This window comes from Scyliorhinus torazame, chromosome 9 (genome assembly GCF_047496885.1).
Source record: "Scyliorhinus torazame isolate Kashiwa2021f chromosome 9, sScyTor2.1, whole genome shotgun sequence".
NCBI classification, from domain to species: domain Eukaryota; kingdom Metazoa; phylum Chordata; class Chondrichthyes; order Carcharhiniformes; family Scyliorhinidae; genus Scyliorhinus; species Scyliorhinus torazame.
Genome location: NC_092715.1, coordinates 265,205,561 through 265,224,919, shown reverse-complemented (window position 1 = coordinate 265,224,919; position 19,359 = coordinate 265,205,561). Strand labels below are relative to the sequence as shown.

Here is a 19,359-nt window from a genome sequence, read left to right as displayed (position 1 = left end):
TGTCAGAGGGTCAGTACTGAGGGAGTGCTGCACTGTCAGAGGGTCAGTACTGAGGGAGAGCTGCATTGTCAAAGGGTCAGTACTGAGGGAGTGCCGCACTGTCAGAAGGTCAGTACTGAGGGAGCGCTGCACTGTCAGAGGGTCAGTACTGTGGGAGTGCTGCACTGTCAGAGGGTCAGTACTGAGGGAGTGCCATACTGTCAGAGGGTCAGTAATGAGGGAGAGCTGCATTGTCAAAGGGTCAGTACTGAGGGAGTGCCGCACTGTCAGAGGGTCAGTACTGAGGGAGTGCCGCACTGTCAGAGGGTCAGTACTGAGGGAGCGCCGCACTTTCAGAGGGTCAGTACTGAGGGAGTGCTGCACTGTCAGAGGGTCAGTACTGAGGGAGTCCTGCACTGTCAGAGGGTCAGTACAGAGGGAGTGCAGCACTGTCAGAGAGTCAGTACTGAGGGAGTGCTGCACTGTCAGAGGGTCAGTACTCAGGGAGAGCTGCATTGTCAAAGGGTCAGTACTGAGGGAGTGCCGCACTGTCAGAAGGTCAGTACTGAGGGAGAGCAGCACTGTCGGAGTGTCAGTACTGAGGGAGTGCTGCACTGTCATTGGGTTAGTACTGAGGGAGTGCCGCACTGTCAGAGGGTCAGTACTGAAGGAGTGCCACACTGTCAGAGGGTCAGTACTGTGGGAGTGCCGCACTGACAGAGGGTCAGTACTGAAGGAGTGCCACACTGTCAGAGGGTCAGTACTGAGGGAGTGCCGCACTGTCAGAGGGTCAGTACTGAGGCAGCGCTGCACTGTCAGAGAGTCAGTACTGAGGGAGTGCTGCACTGTCAGACAGTCAGTACTGAGGGAGTGCTGCACTGTCAGAGTGTCAGTACTGAGGGAGTGCTGCACTGTCAGAGGGTCAGTACAGAGGGAGTGCAGCACTGTCAAAGGGTCAGTACTGAGGGAGTGCCGCACTGTCAGAAGGTCAGTACTGAGGGAGCGCTGCACTGTCAGAGGGTCAGTACTGAGGGAGTGCTGCAGTGTCAGAGGGTCAGTACTGAAGGAGTGCTGCACTGTCAGAGGGTCAGTAGTGAGGGAGTGCCGCACTGACAGAGGGTCAGTACTGAAGGAGTGCCGCACTGTCAGAGGGTCAGTACTGAGGGAGTGCCGCACTGTCAGAGGGTCAGTACTGAGGGAGCGCCGCACTTTCAGAGGGTCAGTACTGAGGGAGCGCTGCACTGTCAGACAGTCAGTACTGAGGGAGTGCTGCACTGTCAGAGGGTCAGTACTGAGGGAGTGCCGCACTGTCAGAGGGTCAGTACTGAGGGAGTGCCGCACTGTCAGAGGGTCAGTACTGAGGGAGAGCAGCACTGTCGGAGTGTCAGTACTGGGGGAGTGCTGCACTGTCATTGGGTAAGTACTGAGGGAGTGCCGCACTGACAGAGGGTCAGTACTGAAGGAGTGCCGCACTGTCAGAGGGTCAGTACTGAGGGAGTGCCGCACTGTCAGACAGTCAGTACTGAGGGAGTGCTGCACTGTCAGAGTGTCAGTACTGAGGGAGTGCTGCACTGTCAGAGGGTCAGTACTGAGGGAGCGCTGCACTGTCAGAGGGTCAGTACTGAGGGAGTGCAGCAGCGTCAGAGGGTCAGTACTGAGGGAGAGCAGCACTGTCGGAGTGTCAGTACTGAGGGAGTGCTGCACTGTCATTGGGTTAGTACTGAGGGAGTGCCGCACTGACAGAGGGTCAGTACTGAAGGAGTGCCGCACTGTCAGAGGGTCAGTACTGAGGGAGTGCCGCACTGTCAGAGGGTCAGTACTGAGGCAGCGCTACACTGTCAGAGAGTCAGTACTGAGGGAGTGCTGCACTGTCAGAGGGTCAGTACTGAGGAAGTGCTGCACTGTCAGAGGGTCAGTACTGAGGGAGTGCTGAGGGTCAGTACTGAGGGAGTGCCGCACTGTCAGAGGGTCAGTACTGAGGGAGTGCCGCACTGTCAGAGGGTCAGTACTGAGGGAGCGCTGCACTGTCAGAGGGTCAGTACTGAGGGAGTGCCGCACTGTCAGAGGGTCAGTACTGAGGGAGCGTTGCACTGTCAGAGGGTCAGTACTGAGGGAGTGCTGCACTGTCAGAGGGTCAGTACTGAGGGAGTGCTGCACTGTCAGAGGGTCAGTACTGTGGGAGTGCTGCACTGTCAGAAGGTCAGTACTGAGGGAGTGCCGTACTGTCAGAGGGTGAGTACTGAGGGAGCGCTGCACTGTCAGAGGGTCAGTACTGTGGGAGTGCTGCACTGTCAGAGGGTCAGTACTGAGGGAGAGCTGCATTGTCAAAGGGTCAGTACTGAGGGAGTGCCGCACTGTCAGAGGGTGAGTACTGAGGGAGCGCTGCACTGTCAGAGGGTCAGTACTGTGGGAGTGCTGCACTGTCAGAGGGTCAGTACTGAGGGAGTGCCGTACTGTCAGAGGGTCAGTAATGAGGGAGAGCTGCATTGTCAAAGGGTCAGTACTGAGGGAGTGCCGCACTGTCAGAGGGTCAGTACTGAGGGAGTGCCGCACTGTCAGAGGGTCAGTACTGAGGGAGCGCCGCACTTTCAGAGGGTCAGTACTGAGGGAGCGCTGCACTGTCAGACAGTCAGTACTGAGGGAGTGCTGCACTGTCAGAGTGTCAGTACTGAGGGAGTGCTGCACTGTCAGAGGGTCAGTACAGAGGGAGTGCAGCACTGTCAGAGAGTCAGTACTGAGGGAGTGCTGCACTGTCAGAGGGTCAGTACTGAGGGAGAGCTGCATTGTCAAAGGGTCAGTACTGAGGGAGTGCCGCACTGTCAGAAGGTCAGTACTGATAGAGAGCAGCACTGTCGGAGTGTCAGTACTGAGGGAGTGCTGCACTGTCATTGGGTTAGTACTGAGGGAGTGCCGCACTGACAGAGGGTCAGTACTGAAGGAGTGCCGCACTGTCAGAGGGTCAGTACTGAGGGAGTGCCGCACTGTCAGAGGGTCAGTACTGAGGCAGCGCTGCACTGTCAGAGAGTCAGTACTGAGGGAGTGCTGCACTGTCAGAGGGTCAGTACTGAGGGAGTGCTGCACTGTCAGAGGGTCAGTACTGAGGGAGTGCTGCACTGTTGGAGTGTCAGTACTGAGGGAGTGCCGCACTGTCAGACAGTCAGTACTGAGGGAGTGCTGCACTGTCAGAGTGTCAGTACTGAGGGAGTGCTGCACTGTCAGAGGGTCAGTACAGAGGGAGTGCAGCACTGTCAGAGAGTCAGTACTGAGGGGTGCTGCACTGTCAGAGGGTCAGTACTGAGGGAGAGCTGCATTGTCAAAGGGTCAGTACTGAGGGAGTGCCGCACTGTCAGAAGGTCAGTACTGAGGGAGCGCTGCACTGTCAGAGGGTCAGTACTGAGGGAGTGCTGCACTGTCAGAGGGTCAGTACTGAGGGAGTGCTGCACTGTCAGAGGGTCAGTACTGAGGGAGTGCAGCACTGTCAGAGTGTCAGTACTGAGGGAGTGCTGCACTATCATTGGGTTAGTACTGAGGGAGTGCCGCACTGTCAGAGGGTCAGTACTGAGGGAGCGCTGCACTGTCAGAGGGTCAGTACTGAGGGAGTGCTGCACTGTCAGAGGGTCAGTACTGAGGGAGTGCTGCACTGTCAGAGGGTCAGTACTGAGGGAGAGCAGCACTGTCGGAGTGTCAGTACTGAGGGAGTGCTGCACTGTCATTGGGTTAGTACTGAGGGAGTGCCGCACTGACAGAGGGTCAGTACTGAAGGAGTGCCGCACTGTCAGAGGGTCAGTACTGAGGGAGTGCCGCACTGTCAGAGGGTCAGTACTGAAGCAGCGCTGCACTGTCAGAGAGTCAGTACTGAGGGAGTGCTGCACTGTCAGAGGGTCAGTACTGAGGGAGTGCTGCACTGTCAGAGGGTCAGTACTGAGGGAGTGCTGCACTGTCAGAGGGTCAGTACTGAGGGAGTGCTGCACTGTCAGAGGGTCAGTACTAAGGGAGCGCTGCACTGTCAGAGGGTCAGTACTGAGGGAGTGCTGCACTGTCAGAGGGTCTGTACTGAGGAAGTGCCGCACTGTCAGAGGGTCAGTCCTGAGGAAGTGCTGCACTGTCAGAGGGTCAGTACTGAGGGAGTGCTGAGGGTCAGTACTGAGGGAGTGCCGCACTGTCAGAGGGTCAGTACTGAGGGAGTGCCGCACTGTCAGAGGGTCAGTACTGAGGGAGCGCTGCACTGTCAGAGGGTCAGTACTGAGGGAGTGCTGCACTGTCAGAGGGTCAGTACTGTGGGAGTGCTGCACTGTCAGAAGGTCAGTACTGAGGGAGTGCCGTACTGTCAGAGGGTGAGTACTGAGGGAGCGTTGCACTGTCAGAGGTTCAGTACTGTGGGAGTGCTGCACTGTCAGAGGGTCAGTACTGAGGGAGAGCTGCATTGTCAAAGGGTCAGTACTGAGGGAGTGCCGCACTTTCAGAGGGTGAGTACTGAGGGAGCGCTGCACTGTCAGAGGGTCAGTACTGTGGGAGTGCTGCACTGTCAGAGGGTCAGTACTGAGAGAGTGCCGTACTGTCAGAGGGTCAGTAATGAGGGAGAGCTGCATTGTCAAAGGGTCAGTACTGAGGGAGCGCCGCACTGTCAGAGGGTCAGTACTGAGGGAGTGCCGCACTGTCAGAGGGTCAGTACTGAGGGAGCGCCGCACTTTCAGAGGGTCAGTACTGAGGGAGCGCTGCACTGTCAGACAGTCAGTACTGAGGGAGTGCTGCACTGTCAGAGGGTCAGTACTGAGGGAGAGCTGCATTGTCAAAGGGTCAGTACTGAGGGAGTGCCGCACTGTCAGAAGGTCAGTACTGAGGGAGAGCAGCACTGTCGGAGTGTCAGTACTGAGGGAGTGCTGCACTGTCATTGGGTTAGTACTGAGGGAGTGCCGCACTGACAGAGGGTCAGTACTGAAGGAGTGCCGCACTGTCAGAGGGTCAGTACTGAGGCAGCGCTGCACTGTCAGAGAGTCAGTACTGAGGGAGTGCTGCACTGTCAGACAGTCAGTACTGAGGGAGTGCTGCACTGTCAGAGGGTCAGTACAGAGGGAGTGCAGCACTGTCAGAGAGTCAGTACTGAGGGAGTGCTGCACTGTCAGAGGGTCAGTACTGAGGGAGAGCTGCATTGTCAAAGGGTCAGTACTGAGGGAGTGCCGCACTGTCAGAAGGTCAGTACTGAGGGAGCGCTGCACTGTCAGAGGGTCAGTACTGAGGGAGTGCTGCACTGTCAGAGGGTCAGTACTGAGGGAGAGCAGCACTGTCGGAGTGTCAGTACTGAGGGAGTGCTGCACTGTCATTGGGTTAGTACTGAGGGAGTGCCGCACTGACAGAGGGTCAGTACTGAACGAGTGCCGCACTGTCAGAGGGTCAGTACTGAGGGAGTGCCGCACTGTCAGAGGGTCAGTACTGAGGCAGCGCTGCACTGTCAGAGAGTCAGTACTGAGGGAGTGCTGCACTGTCAGAGGGTCAGTACTGAGGGAGTGCTGCACTGTCAGAGGGTCAGTACTGTGGGAGTGCTGCATTGTCAGTGGGTCAGTACTGGGGTAGTGCCGGACTGTCAGAGGGTCAGTACTGAGGGAGTGCTGCACTGTCAGAGGGTCAGTACTGAGGGAGTGCAGCACTGTCAGAGTGTCAGTACTGAGGGAGTGCTGCACTATCATTGGGTTAGTACTGAGGGAGTGCCGCACTGTCAGAGGGTCAGTACTGAGGGAGCGCTGCACTGTCAGAGGGTCAGTACTGAGGGAGTGCTGCACTGTCAGAGGGTCAGTACTGAGGGAGTGCTGCACTGTCAGAGGGTCAGTACTGAGGGAGAGCAGCACTGTCGGAGTGTCAGTACTGAGGGAGTGCTGCACTGTCATTGGGTTAGTACTGAGGGAGTGCCGCACTGACAGAGGGTCAGTACTGAAGGAGTGCCGCACTGTCAGAGGGTCAGTACTGAGGGAGTGCCGCACTGTCAGAGGGTCAGTACTGAGGCAGCGCTGCACTGTCAGAGAGTCAGTACTGAGGGAGTGCTGCACTGTCAGAGGCTCAGTACTGAGGGAGTGCTGCACTGTCAGAGGGTCAGTACTGAGGGAGTGCTGCACTGTCAGAGGGTCAGTACTGAGGGAGTGCTGCTCTGTCAGAGGGTCAGTACTAAGGGAGCGCTGCACTGTCAGAGGGTCAGTACTTAGGGAGTGCTGCACTGTCAGAGGGTCTGTACTGAGGAAGTGCCGCACTGTCAGAGGGTCAGTACTGAGGGAGTGCTGAGGGTCAGTACTGAGGGAGTGCCGCACTGTCAGAGGGTCAGTACTGAGGGAGTGCCGCACTGTCAGAGGGTCAGTACTGAGGGAGCGCTGCACTGTCAGAGGGTCAGTACTGAGGGAGTGCTGCACTGTCAGAGGGTCAGTACTGTGGGAGTGCTGCACTGTCAGAAGGTCAGTACTGAGGGAGTGCCGTACTGTCAGAGGGTGAGTACTGAGGGAGCGCTGCACTGTCAGAGGGTCAGTACTGTGGGAGTGCTGCACTGTCAGAGGGTCAGTACTGAGGGAGAGCTGCATTGTCAAAGGGTCAGTACTGAGGGAGTGCCGCACTGTCAGAGGGTGAGTACTGAGGGAGCGCTGCACTGTCAGAGGGTCAGTACTGTGGGAGTGCTGCACTGTCAGAGGGTCAGTACTGAGGGAGTGCCGTACTGTCAGAGGGTCAGTAATGAGGGAGAGCTGCATTGTCAAAGGGTCAGTACTGAGGGAGTGCCGCACTGTCAGAGGGTCAGTACTGAGGGAGTGCCGCACTGTCAGAGGGTCAGTACTGAGGGAGCGCCGCACTTTCAGAGGGTCAGTACTGAGGGAGCGCTGCACTGTCAGACAGTCAGTACTGAGGGAGTGCTGCACTGTCAGAGGGTCAGTACAGAGGGAGTGCAGCACTGTCAGAGAGTCAGTACTGAGGGAGTGCTGCACTGTCAGAGGGTCAGTACTCAGGGAGAGCAGCATTGTCAAAGGGTCAGTACTGAGGGAGTGCCGCACTGTCAGAAGGTCAGTACTGAGGGAGAGCAGCACTGTCGGAGTGTCAGTACTGAGGGAGTGCTGCACTGTCATTGGGTTAGTACTGAGGGAGTGCCGCACTGACAGAGGGTCAGTACTGAAGGAGTGCCACACTGTCAGAGGGTCAGTACTGAGGGAGTGCCGCACTGTCAGGGGGTCAGTACTGAGGCAGCGCTGCACTGTCAGAGAGTCAGTACTGAGGGAGTGCTGCACTGTCAGACAGTCAGTACTGAGGGAGTGCTGCACTGTCAGAGTGTCAGTACTGAGGGAGTGCTGCACTGTCAGAGGGTCAGTACAGAGGGAGTGCAGCACTGTCAGAGAGTCAGTACTGAGGGAGTGCTGCACTGTCAGAGGGTCAGTACTGAGGGAGAGCTGCATTGTCAGAGGGTCAGTACTGAGGGAGTGCCGCACTGTCAGAAGGTCAGTACTGAGGGAGCGCTGCACTGTCAGAGGGTCAGTACTGAGGGAGTGCTGCACTGTCAGAGGGTCAGTACTGAGGGAGTGCTGCACTGTCAGAGGGTCAGTACTGAGGGAGTGCAGCACTGTCAGAGTGTCAGTACTGAGGGAGTGCTGCACTATCATTGGGTTAGTACTGAGGGAGTGCCGCACTGTCAGAGGGTCAGTACTGAGGGAGCGCTGCACTGTCAGAGGGTCAGTACTGAGGGAGTGCTGCACTGTCAGAGGGTCAGTACTGAGGGAGAGCAGCACTGTCGGAGTGTCAGTACTGGGGGAGTGCTGCACTGTCATTGGGTAAGTACTGAGGGAGTGCCGCACTGACAGAGGGTCAGTACTGAACGAGTGACGCACTGTCAGAGGGTCAGTACTGAGGGAGTGCCGCACTGTCAGAGGGTCAGCACTGAGGCAGCGCTGCACTGTCAGAGAGTCAGTACTGAGGGAGTGCTGCACTGTCAGAGGGTCAGTACTGAGGGAGTGCTGCATTGTCAGTGGGTCAGTACTGGGGGAGTGCCGGACTGTCAGAGGGTCAGTACTGAGGGAGTGCTGCACTGTCAGAGGGTCAGTACTGAGGGAGTGCAGCACTGTCGGAGTGTCAGTACTGAGGGAGTGCTGCACTGTCATTGGGTTAGTACTGAGGGAGTGCCGCACTGACAGAGGGTCAGTACTGAGGGAGTGCCGCACTGTCAGAGGGTCAGTACTGAGGGAGTGCCGCACTGTCAGAGGGTCAGTACTGAGGGAGCGCTGCACTGTCAGAGAGTCAGTACTGAGGGAGTGCCGCACTGTCAGAGGGTCAGTACTGAGGGAGTGCTGCACTGTCAGAGGGTCAGTACTGAGGGAGAGCTGCATTGTCAAAGGGTCAGTACTGAGGGAGTGCCGCACTGTCAGAAGGTCAGTACTGAGGGAGCGCTGCACTGTCAGAGGGTCAGTACTGAGGGAGTGCTGCAGTGTCAGAGGGTCAGTACTGAGGGAGTGCTGCAGTGTCAGAGGGTCAGTACTGAAGGAGTGCTGCACTGTCAGAGGGTCAGTACTGAGGGAGTGCAGCACTGTCAGTGTCAGTACTGTGCGAGTGCTGCACTATCATTGGGTTAGTACTGAGGGAGTGCCGCACTGTCAGAGGGTCAGTACTGAGGGAGTCCTGCACTGTCAGAGGGGCAGTACTGAGGGAGTGCCGCACTGTCAGAGGGTCAGTACTGAGGGAGTGCCGCACTGTCAGAGGGTCAGTGCTGAGGGAGAGCAGCACTGTCGGAGTGTCAGTACTGGGGGAGTGCTGCACTGTCATTGGGTAAGTACTGAGGGAGTGCCGCACTGACAGAGGGTCAGTACTGAAGGAGTGCCGCACTGTCAGAGGGTCAGTACTGAGGGAGTGCCGCACTGTCAGACAGTCAGTACTGAGGGAGTGCTGCACTGTCAGAGTGTCAGTACTGAGGGAGTGCTGCACTGTCAGAGGGTCAGTACTGAGGGAATGCAGCACTGTCAGAGAGTCAGTACTGAGGGAGTGCCGCACTGTCAGAGGGTCAGTACTGAGGGAGTGCTGCACTGTCAGAGGGTCAGTACTGAGGGAGAGCTGCATTGTCAGAGGGTCAGTACTGAGGGAGTGCCGCACTGTCAGAAGGTCAGTACTGAGGGAGTGCTGCACTGTCAGAGAGTCAGTACTGAGGGAGCGCTGCACTGTCAGAGGGTCAGTACTGAGGGAGTGCTGCACTGTCAGAGGGTCAGTACTGAGGGAGTGCTGCACTGTCAGAGGGTCAGTACTGAGGGAGTGCTGCACTGTCAGAGGGTCAGTACTGAGGGAGAGCAGCACTGTCGGAGTGTCAGTACTGAGGGAGTGCTGCACTGTCATTGGGTTAGTACTGAGGGAGCGCTGCACTGTCAGAGGGTCAGTACTGAGGGAGTGCCGCACTGTCAGAGGGTCAGTACTGAGGGAGTGCCGCACTGACAGAGGGTCAGTACTGAAGGAGTGCCGCACTGTCAGAGGGTCAGTACTGAGGGAGTGCCGCACTGTCAGAGGGATGTACTGAGGGAGCGCTGCACTGTCAGAGGGTCAGTACTGAGGGAGTGCTGCACTGTCAGAGGGTCAGTACTGAGGGAGTGCTGCACTGTCAGAGGGTCAGTACTGTGGGAGTGCTGCACTGTCAGAGGGTCAGTACTGAGAGAATGCCGCACTGTGAGAGGGTCAGTACTGAGGGAGTGCTGCATTGTCAGTGGGTCAGTACTGGGGGAGTGCCGGACTGTCAGAGGGTCAGTACTGAGGGAGTGCTGCACTGTCAGAGGGTCAGTACTGAGGGAGTGCAGCACTGTCGGAGTGTCAGTACTGAGGGAGTGCTGCACTGTCATTGGGTTAATACTGAGGGAGTGCCGCACTGACAGAGGGTCAGTACTGTGGGAGTGCTGCACTGTCAGAGGGTCAGTACTGAGGGAGTGCAGCACTGTCAGTGTCAGTACTGAGGGAGTGCTGCACTATCATTGGGTTAGTACTGAGGGAGTGCCGCACTGTCAGAGGGTCAGTACTGAGGGAGCGCTGCACTGTCAGAGGGTCAGTACTGAGGGAGTGCTGCACTGTCAGAGGGTCAGTACTGAGGGAGTGCTGCACTGTCAGAGGGTCAGTACTGAGGGAGAGCAGCACTGTCGGAGTGTCAGTACTGGGGGAGTGCTGCACTGTCATTGGGTAAGTACTGAGGGAGTGCCGCACTGACAGAGGGTCAGTACTGAAGGAGTGCCGCACTGTCAGAGGGTCAGTACTGAGGGAGTGCCGCACTGTCAGACAGTCAGTACTGAGGGAGTGCTGCACTGTCAGAGTGTCAGTACTGAGGGAGTGCTGCACTGTCAGAGGGTCAGTACTGAGGGAGTGCAGCACTGTCAGAGAGTCAGTACTGAGGGAGTGCCGCACTGTCAGAGGGTCAGTACTGAGGGAGTGCTGCACTGTCAGAGGGTCAGTACTGAGGGAGAGCTGCATTGTCAAAGGGTCAGTACTGAGGGAGTGCCGCACTGTCAGAAGGTCAGTACTGAGGGAGCGCTGCACTGTCAGAGGGTCAGTACTGAGGGAGTGCTGCACTGTCAGAGGGTCAGTACTGAGGGAGTGCTGCACTGTCAGAGGGTCAGTACTGAGGGAGTGCAGCACTGTCAGAGTGTCAGTACTGAGGGAGTGCTGCACTATCATTGGGTTAGTACTGAGGGAGCGCTGCACTGTCAGAGGGTCAGTACTGAGGGAGTGCTGCACTGTCAGAGGGTCAGTACTGAGGGAGTGCTGCACTGTCAGAGGGTCAGTACTGAGGGAGAGCAGCACTGTCGGAGTGTCAGTACTGAGGGAGTGCTGCACTGTCATTGGGTTAGTACTGAGGGAGTGCCGCACTGACAGAGGGTCAGTACTGAAGGAGTGCCGCACTGTCAGAGGGTCAGTACTGAGGGAGTGCCGCACTGTCAGAGGGATGTACTGAGGGAGCGCTGCACTGTCAGAGGGTCAGTACTGAGGGAGTGCTGCACTGTCAGAGGGTCAGTACTGAGGGAGTGCTGCACTGTCAGAGGGTCAGTACTGTGGGAGTGCCGCACTGTCAGAGGGTCAGTACTGAGAGAGTGCCGCACTGTGAGAGGGTCAGTACTGAGGGAGTGCTGCATTGTCAGTGGGTCAGTACTGGGGGAGTGCCGGACTGTCAGAGGGTCAGTACTGAGGGAGTGCTGCACTGTCAGAGGGTCAGTACTGAGGGAGTGCAGCACTGTCGGAGTGTCAGTACTGAGGGAGTGCTGCACTGTCATTGGGTTAATACTGAGGGAGTGCCGCACTGACAGAGGGTCAGTACTGAAGGAGTGCCGCACTGTCAGAGGGTCAGTACTGAGGGAGTGCCGCACTGTCAGAGGGTCAGTACTGAGGGAGCGCTGCACTGTCAGAGGGTCAGTACTGAAGGGGTGCTGCACTGTCAGAGGGTCAGTACTGAGGGAGTGCAGCACTGTCAGAGTGTCAGTACTGAGGGAGTGCTGCACTATCATTGGGTTAGTACTGAGGGAGCGCTGCACTGTCAGAGGGTCAGTACTGAGGGAGTGCTGCACTGTCAGAGGGTCAGTACTGAGGGAGTGCTGCCCTGTCAGAGGGTCAGTACTGAGGGAGAGCAGCACTGTCGGAGTGTCAGTACTGAGGGAGTGCTGCACTGTCATTGGGTTAGTACTGAGGGAGTGCCGCACTGACAGAGGGTCAGTACTGAAGGAGTGCCGCACTGTCAGAGGGTCAGTACTGAGGGAGTGCCGCACTGTCAGAGGGATGTACTGAGGGAGCGCTGCACTGTCAGAGGGTCAGTACTGAGGGAGTGGTGCACTGTCAGAGGGTCAGTACTGAGGGAGTGCTGCACTGTCAGAGGGTCAGTACTGTGGGAGTGCTGCACTGTCAGAGGGTCAGTACTGAGAGAGTGTCGCACTGTGAGAGGGTCAGTACTGAGGGAGTGCTGCATTGTCAGTGGGTCAGTACTGGGGGAGTGCCGGACTGTCAGAGGGTCAGTACTGAGGGAGTGCTGCACTGTCAGAGGGTCAGTACTGAGGGAGTGCAGCACTGTCGGAGTGTCAGTACTGAGGGAGTGCTGCACTGTCATTGGGTTAATACTGAGGGAGTGCCGCACTGACAGAGGGTCAGTACTGAAGGAGTGCCGCACTGTCAGAGGGTCAGTACTGAGGGAGTGCCGCACTGTCAGAGGGTCAGTACTGAGGGAGCGCTGCACTGTCAGAGGGTCAGTACTGAAGGGGTGCTGCACTGTCAGAGGGTCAGTACTGAGGGAGTGCTGCACTGTCAGAGGGTCAGTACTGAGGGAGTGCCGCACTGTGAGAGGATCAGTACTGAGGGAGTGCTGCATTGTCAGTGGGTCAGTACTGGGGGAGTGCCGGACTGTCAGAGGGTCAGTACTGAGGGAGTGCTGCACTGTCAGTGGGTCAGTACTGGGGGAGTGCCTCACTGTTATGGGTGGCCATCTTAGATGCGACTTTATACTGAGTCTCTTAGGTGAATGAAGAGGAGCAGTGTAGTTCCCCCTGGTATCCTGGTCAATATTAATCCTTCAATCAACAGCACACACACAAATAAAACAGATTATCTGGGGATTATCACACTGCTTGCGTGTGGGATCTTGCTGTGTACACACTGATAGCTGCTGTTGCTACATTACAACAGTGACTACACGTTGAAAAACACCACACCTTGGCTAAGGTTGAGGTTATCAAGGGGCCATCCCACCAGACGATCTGTACATTGCTTTCATGGGAAGGCCATATAAATGCACATGGGGGAAAGAGGAGAAGGTGATGCTGATAAGAGTTATGTGAAGCGAGGAGACACAGGTCGAGCATAAAATCCAACACTGGGTAGTTGGGCAGAATGGCCTGTTTCTATGCTCTGGATCCTATGTCATATACGAAGGGGTTGCAAATCAGATGGCTTCCTCCACCTTCTATTCCTCATGCTCCTTCTTTGAACGCCCTTCATGACAGGTGTCGATGCCTTTGACGTCAACCTTTACTGTCAGCTCTGCGACTGGGCCAGCAGCAATGTCAGCCCTGTGACTGGGCCAGCCCCACCGTCAGCAATCCTTCATTGGACAGCCAGCCCAGGGGTGACCATGTGGTAAGATGGCTGACGCTGTGGCATACGCGGCAAGCATGCGCTCGGTCCCACTTTCACGGGCTGATATCGGAGCCCCACTCCCACAATAAAGCTCGGCCCAGTGTGCTCCCGATAGTAGAGATTCAGGGCCACAATCCCCAGAATATCCACGGTGTGGAAGGCCAGAGATAATGCCTGCACCTCCATCTTCTCGAGGGCATCTAAAGATGGGCCTGTATCTTAAGAATGAATTGAGAAAAAACGTTCTAAAACATGTCCCAGTTCTCTTTTGGACAGAGGCAAAAGTCATTTGCTGATCATATTATCCCCATGCCAAATAGATTTACTCTTCACTTAACAGATGGTTTGTACAAAGCTGATTTATGAAGCCTCGATCAGGCAGATGCTTAATACGTATCCGGAAATCCCTCTCACACCTACAGCAGTCAAATACTCTCCAATAATCTTCAAAATTAGGGCAACTGTTCTGATAGAAAGAGTCTGCTTCTAAAGCTTAAATCGTAATAATTTTATTAGCAGCAAATAATGACACAGGATCCCACCCCCCCCTGCCCGATCTCAGTACTTGGGGGCCCTAGCTGGTTATAGTTGTTGCCAACGAATTAAGCTAAAATGTCGGGGACGTGATTAAGAAGCCTTCCGACGATACAGAAAATCGGCCGCATGATGGATAGCGAGGAGGGAAACTGTACCCCGCAGTAAGGTATCAATGGGCCCGTCAGGTGAGCGGGAAAGTTGCAAATGGAATTCAGTCCGGAGAAGGGGGAGGTCATGCATTTGGGGAGAGGGAGCGAGGTAAAGGAACGCACAAAGATTGATAGGAAACTGAGAAATGTGAGGGAACAGGGGGGGTGGGGGGTGCCCTTCGAACGCACGCTTGCATACCCCGGAGAGAAGCCAAACGGGGAGATAAGCAGGAAACAAGATTCTTTCATTGCTCAAAGCGTTAGAGAATAAGAACAGGGAGGTTATTCTGCTGGAGCTGTATCGAACACAAGTTAAGTCGCAGCTAGAATAGTTCGTACAGATCCGCTCACAGCTTTATAGGTAGGACGCGATCGCTCCAGAGAGGGTAGAGAGGAGATTTACAAGGACGTTGCCGGGAATGAAGGGTTTTCGTGATAAAGAAAGATTGGATTGACTGCGATTGCTTTCCTCGCATCAGAGGAAAGGGTCACTTGAGGTGGATAAAATTAGGAGAGGTCTAGACAGAGTGGAGGGGGAGGATCTGTATACATTAGCAGAGACGTCAATAAACCACCAGGCACAGGTTTAATCCCCTCTCTAATTTGATCAATTCGCTTCCTATAGCATGGGTTGTGCCGATATCTATCAGAGTTGAGGGACATTAGCAGGCCTTTTGATATGCTGGGCTTTTGCGTAAAAGTTAGGATAAAGGTTCCCGTCATTGAGCTTTAGTAAGTGATAAATTGATAAATTTAAAGCACCCATGTCTAAATTGGGACAGTCATTCACCTGCCTGTTAAATTATTGTCTTGAGCTGAAAGCGTATCTCACCTGCATCTTACTCTGCACAATTTATATCTGGTTAAAGTCCAACAGGTTTGTTTCGATGTCACTAGCTTTCGGAGCGCTGCTCCTTCCTCAGGTGAGGAAGGAGCAGCGCTCCGAAAGCTAGTGACATCGAAACAAACCTGTTGGACTTTAACCTGGTGTTGTAAGACTTCGTACTGTGCTCACCCCAGTCCAATGCCGGCATCTCCACATCAAATTATATCTGTCCTCCTATCCAAGCACAATACTGGGAGGACACGAACAGGAATTAATCTATGACATATATAACTCCAGACACTTACCGGTGAGCTCTCACTGGTGTAAATTGCACTAGAGTGCCACCTCCAGGCTAGCCTCACCAGTATTTGCCTGATCTTCATGTGAACTTTCATCCACAGCGCTCTAGTGGTTAACTAGCACAGTTTAGGAACCAAAGCAATTGTGAAAATTCAGGCTGCTCTTATCTCGAGTCTCGCTTCGATCAGTTTCTGTCCAGGAAGTTCAAGCGGGCTCGCTGATCTACCAGGTCCTTTTGTTTGCTGCCTGTGTGGGGATTTCTTCGCGTGTAGAAGAAAGCTGCCTTTATGTAGCGCCTATCATGATTCCAGCAAGACCCAAAGCTCCATGAAGCCAACAAAGTATTTTTGAGGTTTAGACACGGTTGTAATGTAGGGACGGCAGCAACCCGAGGCGGACTGGGTCTCGGTTAAATGTCTCACATGGCAATCTCAGCAGGGCAGCCTTCCCTCCGCACCACACGGCGAGAGTCAGCCTAGGCGTTGTGCTTGTAAGTGTTGAAGTTCAGAAGATCGGAGTGTGCTCTCAAAGGAACACACGGGGGCAGCAAGCAATTTATTTCATTCTTCCACCTGGTGCGCGAGTCGCTGGCTAGGGCAGCAATTCTTACCCATCCCGAATTGCCCTTGAGAAGGCGGTGGTGAGCTGCCTTCTTGAGCCGCTGCAGTCCCTGTGGTGTAGGTACACCCACTCTGCTGTTCGGGAGGCAGTTCCAGGAGTTTGTCCCAGCGAAGGAACGGCAATATATTTCCAAGTCAGAGAGGTGAGTGACTTGGGAGGGGAACCTCCAGGTGGTGGGGTTCCCCAGGTATCTGCTGCTCTTGTCCTTCTAGATGGCCGTGGTTGTGGGTTTGGAAGGTGTTGTTGTAGGAGCTTTGGGAAGTTGCTGCAGTGCATCTTGTAGATGGTACACATGGCTGCCCCTGTGCATTGGTGGTGGAGGGAGTGAATGTTGAAAGTGGTGGACGGGATGCCAATGGGCTTTGTCCTGGATGGGTGTGGAGCTTCTTGAGTGTTGTCGCAGCTGCACTCATCCAGGCAAGTGGAGGGTATTCCATTGCACTCCTGACTTGTGATTTGTAGACGTTGGACAGGCTTTGGAGGGGGTCAGGAGGTGAGTTACTCACCGCAGGATTCCCAGCCTCTGACCTGCTCTTGTAGCCACAGTATTTATGTGGCTGGGTCCAGTTCAGTTTCTGGTCAATGGTAACCCCCAGTATGTTGATAGGGGGGATTCAGCGATGGTAATGCCATTGAATGTCAAGAGAAGATGGTTGAATTATCCCTTGTTGGAGATGGTCATTGCCTGGCACGCGTGTGGCATGAATGTAACTTGCCACATACCAGCCTAAACCTGAATGTTGTTCAGTTCTGGTTACATTTAAGCTCGGGCTGCCTCAGTATCCGAGTTGTCGCGAATGGTGCTGAACATTGTGCAGTCACCAGTGAACATCTGACCTAATGATGGGGGAAAGGTCATTGATGAGGCAGCGGAAGATGGTTGGGCCGAGGACACTACCCTGAGGAACCCCTGCAGTGATGTCCTGGAGCTGAGATGATTGACCTCCAACCACCAATAGGATCCTGGCAGGGTGGATGTGGAAAGGATGTGGCCCCCTGATAGGAGAATATAGAACTAGAGGTTACAGTTTGAAAAGAAGAGGTTGGCCATTTAGGACAGAGGTGAGGAGAAGTGTTTTCTCTCGGAGGGTGGGGAGTCTCGAGAACTCTCTTCCTCAAAAAATGTGCGGGTTAGGTGGATTGGCCATGCTAAACCGCCCGTAGTGTCCAAAGAGGTTGAGTGGGGTTACTGGGTTATGGAGATGGGGTGGAGTGCTCTTTCCAGGGGCCGGGGCAGACTCGATGGGCCGAGTGGCCTCCTTCGGCATTGTAAATTCCATGATTCTATGAAAAAGTGGCGGAAGCAGAGTCCTTGAACGTTGTTCAGGCAGAGCCAGGTAGATTCCCAGATGAGCGAAAGGTCACCAGGGGAAGGTGGGAATGTGCAATTGTGCTGGCAATCGGGTCAGCCGAGATCTCAAAGGGCTGGGAGGATTTGGAATTCTCTATCCCAGAGGGTTGTGGCTCCTCCAGAGTTTTGGTCTCGCGGGGAATTTTGGGATATGGGGAGAGGATGGAAAAGTGGACGTGAAACCCAGGATCAACCATAATTGTATTGAATGGCGGGGCAGGCTCGATGGGCCAAATGACCAATTCTAAAACATACTGGGGGAGCGCTGCTTTATTGGAGGTGCTGTCTTTTGCCTGAGATATTAAACCCAGGTCCTAACTGGCTCCTCAGGTAGGAGCAAAAGATCCCAAGGCCACTATTTCAAAAAAAAGAATGTGCGAGTTCGTCCCATTGTATTTGACTATTTCTCCCTCAAAGGACATCACTAAATACAGGTTATATCTGGTCAATCATTACATTGTTGTCTGTGGGATCTTGTACGCAACTTGGCTGTCAACTCCTTTGTACTATCTGAGCTGCACTGGTCCCAAGTTAAACGAAGGCTCGTTTTCCGATCCTCCACTGCCTCGGGCCTTCATATCTCTGGAACCTCCTCCAGCCCCAAACCCACGAGCTCCAGCAGCCCTTGCACGTTCCCCATTTCCACTGTTGGGATTTTCGACAAACTTGTCTTCTGGGTTCATCATCAAGAACAATCAGGGGAATTCCAATCGACAATAAAAAATGTGACACCATTTGTCAAAAGATATCGATGTTACATTTCGTTGTACAACTCGACACAACATCTCATGGGCGTTCACACAATAAAACCTTTACAAACATTTCAGGTACTTACGTCTTCCATCACCATCTGGTTCTCACATTCTCCCGTTGGGCTAATATCTTGCCTCATGACCCAAATGGGCTCTGCTGGTTCGTCAGGAGTGTAAGGCGACCGTATGGTTCTGGTTTTTACCTCTTCAATCGCTTCCTTGATGTCCTTAATGGCTAAAGAAATGGCATCCCTTTGTTCTCTGGTGTGTCTCACTGACTCTCCCAAGCCCGTGGAGGACACAGATCGGGAATTCAGCGCGGACGTGACATCGTCGCTCTCATGCCCGCTGCCGGGGGCGACACTACACTCGGAGTTCTGCTCGGCCTCCGGCATCTCCTCGGAGGTCTGATCGAGGCTTTGAGAACTCATGCTCTGCTTCACTTCAGCGACAATCTGGTCAATGTCCTCCTCTTGCTCGTAGCTGTCCATCCGGGGGTAGGGGGCAAACTCGGCCTCCTTCTCCGGGCTGTCCGACTCGTTGTCCGACCGCTCGTCGTAGTGGTGCAGCCTGGCCCCCAGGGCCTCCTTGCGGTAATGCTCTGCCTCCTCCCTCTCCTGCTGGTACAACAGGAGAGTTTCCCGGCCGTCCAGCTCCGGCGCCTCTCCGATCTCCTCGTAAACGTGCTCTTGGACCGTGTAGTCATCGTAGGGCTCGGCATACTGCTCCTCCTCGCTGCGGTGGAATGGATGGTGGCTATAAACGTACCCTGAGTAGGCCGAGCTCATGAGCTCTTCGCGGTCCACCGTGTTGAATTGCAAAACGTTCGGGAGGGTCCGGCTCTCGGCAACTTCCGCGTGCTCCGACTCCGCGTTCTCCGTGTACTCCTCCGCCTCTGGCCGGCAGTGGACAGCGTACGAGCGTTCGTCCTCCTCGTTCTCCTGCAGCCTCTCCTGGGAGCTGTAGGGGTCGCCCTGTGCACAGATCACGTCGCCTTCTGCCCTGTCCGTGTGGTTGTGAAAGCCACTTTCTGTACTGGCAGACCTGGCCAGGGTGCCCTCCTCGTCCGCCGGCCGCGACCGCGCTCCTCGCTTGCTGTTGCCGCGGCGCCCAGCCTCCTCTTCCTCCTCCTCTTCCGCCTCGGAGTGCTGAAGATCAGCCTCAACCGCCTCATTCACTCCCTCGCTCCCCGGTTCCTCGTCCGTCTCCACCACTTCCTCTGGCTTGTTCATGTCGGAGTACCAAAGTTTGGCGTGCCTACACGGGCGGCATCTCTGGGGACGGTCTCTGGAATGCACAAAAAAAAAATGAAAGTCAACATCCAAAGAGATATCCCAGCCATAATGGGCCAAATGGCCTCCTCCATTTCTTAATACATTAACTCAGGGGATGCGAGCATCACTGGCAAAGCAGCACTTACTGTGCAACCCTGACTGCCCTCAAGAGGGCGTTGAGATTGAAAGAAACCCTACATTTACACAGCACTATTCACACTACATCTCAAAGAGTTTTAAGGCCAGTGGTTTCATAGAATTTACAGTGCAGAAGGAGGCCATTCGGCCCATCGAGTCTGCACCGGCTCTTGGAAAGAGCACCCTACCCAAGGTCAACACCTCCACCCTATCCCTATAACCAGGAACCCCACCCAACACTAAGGGCAATTTTGGACACTAAGGACAATTTATCATGGCCAATATTGGGCTGTGGGAGGAAACCGGAGCACCCGGAGGAAACCCACGCACACACGGGATG

At 54.9% G+C, this 19,359-nt stretch overlaps 1 protein-coding gene across 1 annotated transcript in view; it reads right to left on the bottom strand.

Moving 5' to 3' along the window:
- The window catches only part of LOC140429881 (amyloid-beta A4 precursor protein-binding family A member 1-like), a 132,940-nt gene that overhangs the window by 99,314 nt on the left and 14,267 nt on the right, over positions 1–19,359 (bottom strand). The window contains exon 2 of the mRNA XM_072517399.1: positions 17,691–18,894. Coding sequence (XP_072373500.1) covers positions 17,691–18,894 — 1,204 coding nt within the window. The remainder of the gene's footprint in view (positions 1–17,690; positions 18,895–19,359) is intronic.